The following is a 9038-nucleotide window of genomic DNA, read 5'->3' as shown; positions in this document are numbered from 1 at the left end:
CCATGACGACTACTTCGAGGTCCTCATAGTTTAGGTCACGAACTAGTCATAAAATTAAGAAACAAAAAAAAGGAGAGGAGGCGAAGGTAAAGTTCCACGAAGGACTCGAAGGACGCAAATTTGTCGCTTCATTTTCCAGACACTTTCGCTTGCCCTTGGGGCCGTATCCTGAAAAGGACATCAATCTAAATTACATGCTCGGGCCATTCAATTTAAAATTTTAAGCCGTCTTCGACTTTGTGACTTTGGAGCAATAATACAAATATTTTCTTATATGCCTCGACATTCAGCAGACAAATTGATTTATCCGAGTTGCGTTCCATTGATGGATCTGTCCATTGTTCTTGTGATTGTCCTTGTGCACAGGAAGTGAGCAGTTGCAACACTTTGGCCGGGCCTAAGTAAATTGACATGTTCTGCTCCATAATGAAGCGATCAGTGGCAGACGCAGGCCACATTCCGGGCCAAAGAAACTGAGGCTCTGCCTACGCCTATTCATAAATTTCGGCCCAGCCTGCTGATTTGTCAGCATTAGAGAATTGGGCAGGATTGACACTGACAGAGACTGGATTTTTGGTAACTGGCAAATGGATGACAACGAGCAAGGACAACGGCGTGCTATGACGCAGGTAGCGGCAACTAGGCATCCCACTTATTCGCATTGTCTCATCTCTCTCAGCTCAGCTTCCAGCTCTAGGCTATTGTTCGGCTCAATGCGCATTTTGCGAACGTCTGTCTGGCCGGCCTGGTGTGTGTTTGCTTTTGCTTTTTTGCAAGTGACAGGCAGCTCAGCTAGGCCAGCAAATGGCAAGCGTGAACATAATTATGGTCCTCAATCTGTTCTCAGAATTTTCAAGCAACTTCAACTCCAACGCAACAGGCGCACACTGTGCCGTCCAATAAAACTCTATTCGTTGATACGTGGAATTATGCCTGCTGCTTGGCAGGACTCATATTGCTAGATGGCCATAAATTAGAGACGCAGCCTCGCTCAAGTTGATAGAGCTGCTGTTCCTGTGGCGCAGAAGGGGAGTCCTCAGCGTGCCAGGCAGGTTGATTCAAGTATCAATGACTGGCTCTCTTGATATATTTAGTTTATCTGCCTCTCATTCAACATCTTATGCTATTTCTGTTCACTTTCACTGATATGAATAGCCTTTCAGTTCCACAATTCATTATCATGCTAAGGTTTGCTTACCTTTTGGCCTCTATTTACCCAACAGTAGCCTGTCCGTGACATATCATGTCTCGGTTTTTTTTTTTTTAGACGACTCATGCCAACACATTTCCTTGGCAAACAAGAATGTAATTTCCTGTATTATTTATTTACTTTTAAGTAGTCCTACGACACACAGATATACACACAATCATAATTCTCCTGCTCGGCTCCCCGGAAAACTGGCGCATCATGCCGTGGAAAATGTCCTGACAGCCGAACTCATTCATAAATCAAGGCAACATCGATTGTTAATTTTCGATACATCCTGAGCATGTTCTTATTTATTTTTATACTTTTTGTGCCCTTCGAGGGAAACCTCTTGAGTGCTTCTAAGTTACTAAAAAACTGCTTCCTCATGGTTATTTCAGCATGAATGTATTCGGAAATATGATAGTCCCTGACTGCGAGCTCTGGACAGCTGACGAATACTGAAATGGAGTGGGCTGTGGGTACTCCTTGTGCTTCTTGCAGTTGCATTTTTTATGACCTTGTTATCTTTAGAAATATTTGAAGTGGGAGTAAAAATTTTTATTAATAAGCAAATTGGTTCATGGAGGGGGAGAAAGTCTTAACCAAGCGATTTGTAAGTGGTTTATAACTCTATATAAAATCTTAGCCTGACTCATTTGGATTCTATTTAACCATAAAATTTCAGGTCAAAGAATTTTCCATAATTCCCATGGCCAACTAAACTGAGATTGGGCAAAACGAAATGTAGTTTCGAGAGAATTCCAAAGAAGAGTTCTTAAAACGTGTTGCAGCAATAAATATCAATTAACTGCGATTTAGATACCAAAGCGAGTCACGGGCTACGCTCAGAACATTCGAAAATCAGGCTAATTGCAGCTAGCCGGTGGTCCGGCAGAGCTCTGAGAGAGAGAGAGAGAGAGAGAGAGAGAGAGTGCAAGCCAAAGGAAGTCGTAAAATTGATAAGGACACAAAATGAAAATGCGCTGCAGGAAAAACTAAGCGATTAGGGAAAGTGACCAAAGTGGCCAGGTCACGTTCCAATCGTGTCAGATGACTCACACAGTGCTCTGTGGAATGTGCTGGCCACAGCTATAACTACAGCTACAGCTACAGCTACAGCTACAGCTTCAGCTACAGCTACAGCTACAGCTTCAGCTCTTTGTATTTCATTCTGCGTGTTATCAGCCGCCGTCGTCGTCTGCTGTTGATAACCAGCTACAAATTTGATGACGCAAGCGTTGACGGCATCGACGACACAACTTGCCTAATCCAGGGGAATTTCTTCTAGTTGCTGCCTCTAATTTGTTGCTCACTTTGTTTGATGCTGTGACGCTGTCGGCTCTTTGAACTTGCTCATATTCGGTTTATCTGCTCACCTCCTCGACTATGACACACTAGTGTCTCTGCCTTATCAACTGCTCGGTGTGGTCCTTATCGCCGCACTTGCTGCCGTCCACCTCCGTCGCCACACAGCATCGGTGTGGCCTCTCTCTATAAATATTTGCATGCGTCTGGCCCAAACAACTAGTTGTTGGCATGCGTTGTTCTTTTGTCTTGAACTCTGAAGCGAGGCGGATTTTTGTTTATTTAGCCAGAGCGCGACCCTGACCTGCGCCAAGTCTTTGTAGTCTCTGGGCGTTATCTGCATGTGTTAGCTAAGCAATATCACGTCGCAGTCTCTAATATTTCTTGGTCAAGATTTTAAGGAAATAAGTTGAGTAAATTTTGCTCATTGATATTAAAATATGAAGCTGTAGTTTATGGCCGTAGAGTATGGAATATGAATAGCATGAAACTGAGAGCGCAAAATACACAAATATCTTATCTTATCTCATCTATCATTATTTAATCATATTTAATTTAGTACATAATTTAAATATCATATACAAATTGTGGAAAACTAGTCAGAGCAAGACCTAAACTTTGGAATACTCATTTCGATATAATAATGTAATGTAATTAAGCTAATGTAATAATGTATATTAGCAAAGTGTTGCTTAGATCTATTAAGTAGTTTAGTTAGCTTACTTAACTTATAGCTTTCTTTTCTATACCATGTTTGGATTATTTTTCTCCATCGGATTTGATATATTTTAGATAGATTAAAAAAAAAAAAAAAAAAACAAAAAATACAAAAAAAAACTAGCATAGTAAGTAATAAAGAAAAGAGTATATACTAGATATGTATACATATATATATTTGTTATAACTCTGCAAATATATTGTAGTATAAATTGCATTAGAAGCTATGAAATATCGAAAGCGAATTGTTTAGGAATATTAAATTATTTGTGTTTATAAATACATATGTATGGAGAGATTTACTAAAACAGTAACATGATATAGAAGAAAGAACAAGTATACATCTTTGTCTCTTTGCCCCATCGAATTCTTCATAACCCTGCTGAGAGTATAAATTGCAATACAGAATAAAGCTTTGATTTTCTATACCATGCTAACTTTCATTCCTTCATCTAATGTGCTATAAATTGCATTAGAGACTCTAGCTATGAAATATCGGCAACGCAACAGTTTCAAATTTTTATGGCCAAATCATAAACACGAACGGCGCCTGATTAAAATTTCATTTCGCACTTTCGACTGGGTGGCTGTGATTGTTCTATTGCCAGTGCCAGTGCCAGTGCCAGTGCCAGTGCCAGTGCCAGTGGCAGTGCCAGTGGCAGTGCCAGTGCTAGAGCCAGTGCGCGAGGCCCGCAAAATGTGGGGATCGTAAAGAGTGCAGTTCGGAAACCGCAACGCGTCGTCTGCACTGCAATGCAGCACCAAAAATGTCAGCGGTACTTCAAGTTTTATGGCATTCGCCGCAAACGGCCATGAGAATATATCTAAACGGACTGGCCAGGGGCTCTGCGGCTGGGCTGGGTTGAGTTGGGCCTGGCTCTAAATTCGGTTAGGGCTAAAACGTAAAACTTTTATGGCTGGAGCAGCGCGCGTGGTAGAAGCTCAGCAAAGGCAGCGACGGCAACAGCAACGTCGACGACGACAGCAACAACGACAACGCCAACGACAGCGTCTACGTCAACGTCAGCATCGTAAACAAATTTTGCCCGTAATTAATTTTGCATGCAAGTCAGCTAAAGACAGCAAGATGGAAACTGAACCTGCGAGACAGACTATATAGCAGCTACTATATACAAGGTATTTATGTATGCATGTATATAGTGCGTAGTTGTTGTATCGTCAGTTGTCGGCCGTCTGACGTTTGCTGTCAGTTTTGGGAGTTAATAAACGACGCACACGGCAGCTGATTTTGAATGCCGGCTGAACAGTTCGGGCAGCCAATTTTGATATGCCAAATGTGTCGCTAAATGATTCTTCTTTTTGTTGACTATGGCCCGTCAGGCACCACCGCCGACTGCCGACCGCCCACCGCCCACCTCCCAGCGGCACCTACACCCTTAGCGGCTCATCACCTGTGCGTGCGTTGCGCATACGTCCCGTGTGTCCCATGCTGGCTGGTATTAGCTTAGCGACTTGGCTTCGGTTCGGCTTGGTTCGGTTTTGTATGCAAATTGCCTGTCAATGGGCAACGGTGGGCCGGGGTGTGGGTGGTTGGTGTAGTGTGGTGTGTGGTGCTGGTGTTGACTGCTCTGGCTGTTTGCATACGCCCCATGGAAAACTTTGGCTCCAACAGATCGAGAGCTGCGTGCGAGGTTCAAGTTTTAAGTTTGCATTGCATTTATCAGGCAGCTCATTAGTGTGCTTGTTTGCCTTTACCGTTGTTGCTGTTGTTGTTGTTGTCGCTGCTGCTCTAGCATTATTTATTTGACATTTTTAACACTTGGCGTTGACAGTTTGCCGTGTTTTGTGCCTTTTACGCTAGTCACATTACGTACTCAAATTTGCCAAACAAGCGTAAATCAGTTTGCTGCATTGCTATTGCTGTTGTTGTTGTTCTTTTTTGTTACTTTTTGCTTATGCTGTTAATTTTTGTTGACTTTACATGTTAGCTGCTTGTCTGTGTCCTCTCCATGCGAATGCAACACATACAACAGATTGCCTAGGCAAATGTCGCAGCTGTTGCAGCTCTGAGATCAACAAGAGAAGGTACTCGACGTGAGCACAGCTGAACTAGATCAACGTGCTGCGAGATCGAGTTTGCCGTGACTCTAAAGGCGCTTTAAAATAGATGGAAAAAAAATATATATATATATATATATGATTACACACACATTTTTCATCACATTAGACACATTACACATCATCATTGTTTAGTTTCATTTTCATTTTTCCGTTCACACTGATAGCGAATGGCATTGATGTTGGATTGATCGGTCCGGATCCGGGTGGATGACGAATTCAGTATGTATCACGCGGACTCCTCTTACAATGCATACAGGAGGAGTCGGCGCAAGTTTTCCCTAATAACATATCTGTTGCTGGGGCTATGGCTGATACTGGCTCTGGGGCAATGGCTGTTGCTCACAATGCTGTAAGTCGAATTGGAGCTGGACTTTTATAGATGATTTTTACATTTATTTTACTGTTACTCGACTTCAGTCTAGATATGAATCTGACCTTCCGGTTTTACTATTATATTAGCATTGTCGCCTTCCTGCTGGCCATTGTACTCTTTGCTATATTCCTGTTCCTTGAGAAGGCCCGTTGGAAGACAGCACCCGCCGTCATAATAAGCATTCTGATTGTATGTGGCTTAATTTGATTCCCCTTATATATTGGTCATTTCTCTGCTGCTGATACAGGTGGAACTGCAAATCATTGGCTCATTCACGCTCGTCGCCCAGGCTCATTGGATGGACATGCTCATCTACTTCAGCATCTGCCTCGTGCTCATAGTTCTCTTTGCAATAATCGGCGTCTTCTTGCCGCAGAAGGTAAGTGCTTAGCATAGATCAACACTCGAAAGGGGTAAGGCGAATAGTCACCAAATGCCTTCAGATGGATCTCACACTTCATGTCGCTTTGCTATTTATTGTGGCGTTCCTATTTTTGTTGATCGGAGTCTACTTCTTGTTGATGCATTTAATAGAGCCTTTCATACAGCCATATGCCTATCTCGTCTGGCAGATATCCATTACAATAACCTTGATGTTTGTAAGTAGCTCGAATTAACGGAATGTCAAACTGTTCTACTTACATTTGTATCCTTCAGTTTGTTATGTATCATGCACAAACAATTAACGGCAGCCGATTCGCGGAGATGCGACTGCATGATTATTGTCTTGGTTCTCTGATCCTATTCCATGATTTTCTGATCATATACTGGCTAACATTGTATTGGCAAGTCTATGCTAGGTTGGCGGCAGATCCCTTATGGGGTATGCTGAGTACTGCGGCTTTGAAAAGCAACCATAATCCCAAATTCATTGATCTAAGAAACGAAGATTATAGTGGTAAGTTAATTCATTTATCCAATATGCTTGTCCTTAATGTTCTATTCGCCTTGTATAGATGATTTGGTTTATATAACCCCTAGTAGCCATCAGAATAAAGTGAGAGTAAGGAGCGGAACAACTGAGATATCGATAACCCTCGACTTTATGGCGGATGATATGAGTATGTTTTCAAACCCAGTTAAAGACAAGTTGCCTAATTTGTTTGATCCCGATCCCATTGAAAATCGTGCATATGATTTTCGAGGAAAAGATAAAGATCAATCAGATCAACAATATGTTCTTGAGCCCGATGAAAGCACAGTAAATCCAGAGGACAAAGACGCCAAGGCTTACTCGAGGAAACCAGGTAACACAACCAGATCCAATGATACTTTTCAAGAATGACGAATACTATTGATGTGAGAAAGTAAATAATAAAAAAATAAGTAAAATAACGACCGGACTACGATTTTAATCAATCTTCTACCGTGGCCCTTTCATATTTATCATTTTCTAATGTCCAATATATATAAGTAACCAACGTTTAGAATTGGATACAAAGTTCTATTTTATATTTATGTCAGATGTAAATAAAATTAGCTTTGTTATTTTAGTTATTGCTTTGCTTTAAAAAAACACTAGTTACCAGATTTGTAAATTGTCGCCCCAAATTTGTGGCATATGTTAGTAAGTTATTAAATTCTTCTCCAGTAAATGGCGTCATGAGAGCCACGTACCAAAATTATATGTACTACAAGAAAGCCCGCCAACGCTTTGCTTGCACAGTCTATAGCATATTGTTCGTGTGGCTTGCCTTGACACTTATGCAGATTGCGGTGATAGCCCTCGTGTGAGTAAAACCAATTGCAAAGAGTCTCAAGAAATGCCTCATTATGTTTTAAATTGATCCGTCTCATGCAGAATCGACGCAAGGTATTTTTTTTATATGAACTACTACATCAGCTTTATATTCTTTGGTGTGGGAATTTTACTATTTGGTTTATTTATATTGTTTGAGACGTTGCGTTTCATTATCGTGCTTAACTTTGTTCTGGCCATCATAATTGTGAGTAATGATAACAATCCCTAATTTCTCAATATGGTAAAAATCGTCTTTAAGGTTGAGTCTCAAATTATTGCGCTCTTCGCGTTAGTCGCACGTGTTTTTTGGATTGATGTTCTTGCATTCTTTTCAATTTGCTTTGTGCTGCTCTGGATATTTATTTTATTTGGTTCGATTCTTCCCAGAGATGTGGGTATTATATTGTTTATATTGAATTTTTTCATTGACTCATATTATATGTATCCCTCAGGCTGACCTTACTTTAGATGTAGCCGTAGTTTTCATTATTGCCTTCGTTTTTCTGGCAATTGGAATATTCTTTTTGATGGTGCATTTCGCTATACCTCGGACTGGGTATTACTCTTACCTAGTCTTCGAAATCGCAATTACTATTATGATACTAGCTGTAAGTCGCTGATTCATATTATATATATATATATATATATATATATATATATATTTATATATATATATTTATATATATATATATATATAAATATATTTATATATATATTTATATAGCCTGTATCTGATACACACTTCTTAGTTCGTAATGTACCACGCACAAACCATCAACGGCGGTCGATTCGCGGAGATGCGGCTAAATGATGCACTTTTGGGATCATTAATTCTCTTCCACGACTTTCTCATTATTTATTGGTTAACTTTCTATTGGCAAATCTTAGTGAGACCATTCACGCCCAATAATTGGATTCTCTTGACGTACATAGAAGATGTTACTACTGTTGCACCTTGTGCTCATCAAAGTCCCGAGGTAACGGTAGGTCCGTTACCTCAAGAAACTAACGCTCCCGATAAACCTCCAGTTCAGCCGCCAGCCCCAACGCCAATTCCACCGCCAACTCAACCACCAATTCCACCGCCAACTCAACCACCAATTCCACCGCCAACTCAACCCCCAATTCCACCGCCAACTCAACCACCAATTCCACCGCCAACTCAACCACCAATTCCACCGCCAACTCAACCACCAACTCAACCGCCAACCAAACCGCCAATCAAACCGCCAGTTCGACCGCCAGTTCGACCGCCAGTTCGACCGCCAGTTCGACCGCCTAAACCTCCAGTTAAACCATGGACATGGGGTTAGAAAGCAGTAAACCGTGAGACAAAAAACCAAGCAGAACATTAAGGCAACCAGATCATCGTCCACTTAAGCACCATGCATCAAGCTAAACCAGGCATATCTGGTGAAGACATTTAAATCGATGATGCTATTTCAGGTCAAAATCAATGGAGAAACGGGACGTAGGAATGGGGTACGTAGGCACCGAGATCAGAAACAACGGAGACTTTTAGCTGACAAACAAACGGATGCTAATAACAAATGCGGACTTACCGCAGTTTTCGCTAGAGGATACGAAAAGAAGTAACGGTTGAAAATATAAACCGTGTTGCAAACATGAAA

General features: G+C 41.2%; 2 protein-coding genes across 2 annotated transcripts; both read left to right on the top strand.

Annotated features, from left to right (window-relative positions):
* Positions 1-5365: 5365 nt before the first annotated feature.
* Positions 5366-7001, top strand: LOC6582987. Its single transcript, XM_002008632.4, has 6 exons — positions 5366-5642; positions 5711-5855; positions 5914-6045; positions 6110-6265; positions 6324-6564; positions 6623-7001. Exons 1-6 carry the CDS (start codon positions 5515-5517, stop codon positions 6949-6951), a joined length of 1131 nt encoding a protein of 376 aa, XP_002008668.2. The 5' UTR covers positions 5366-5514; the 3' UTR covers positions 6952-7001.
* A 94-nt stretch (positions 7002-7095) lies between these two features.
* LOC26528467 lies at positions 7096-9038 on the top strand. Its single transcript, XM_015162681.3, has 5 exons — positions 7096-7396; positions 7468-7612; positions 7667-7798; positions 7860-8015; positions 8157-9038. Exons 1-5 carry the CDS (start codon positions 7269-7271, stop codon positions 8718-8720), a joined length of 1125 nt encoding a protein of 374 aa, XP_015018167.2. The 5' UTR covers positions 7096-7268; the 3' UTR covers positions 8721-9038.

The sequence above is a fragment of the Drosophila mojavensis genome, unplaced genomic scaffold (assembly GCF_018153725.1).
Source record: "Drosophila mojavensis isolate 15081-1352.22 unplaced genomic scaffold, ASM1815372v1 contig_74, whole genome shotgun sequence".
Lineage (NCBI taxonomy): Eukaryota > Metazoa > Arthropoda > Insecta > Diptera > Drosophilidae > Drosophila > Drosophila mojavensis.
Note: the sequence above shows the minus strand (reverse complement) of the source record. Positions and strands in the feature narration are given on the sequence as shown.

Coding starts and splice junctions, on each gene's coding strand:
- LOC26528467 (XM_015162681.3), top strand. CDS start 7,269: ATGAGAGCCACGTACCAAAATTATATGTACTACAAGAAAGCCCGCCAA. Junction 7,613..7,666: donor TTGTTCTGGCCATCATAATT/GTGAGTAATGAT, acceptor ATCGTCTTTAAG/GTTGAGTCTCAAATTATTGC. Junction 7,799..7,859: donor GTTCGATTCTTCCCAGAGAT/GTGGGTATTATA, acceptor TGTATCCCTCAG/GCTGACCTTACTTTAGATGT.
- LOC6582987 (XM_002008632.4), top strand. CDS start 5,515: ATGTATCACGCGGACTCCTCTTACAATGCATACAGGAGGAGTCGGCGC. Junction 5,643..5,710: donor TGGCTGTTGCTCACAATGCT/GTAAGTCGAATT, acceptor ACTCGACTTCAG/TCTAGATATGAATCTGACCT. Junction 6,046..6,109: donor GCGTCTTCTTGCCGCAGAAG/GTAAGTGCTTAG, acceptor AAATGCCTTCAG/ATGGATCTCACACTTCATGT.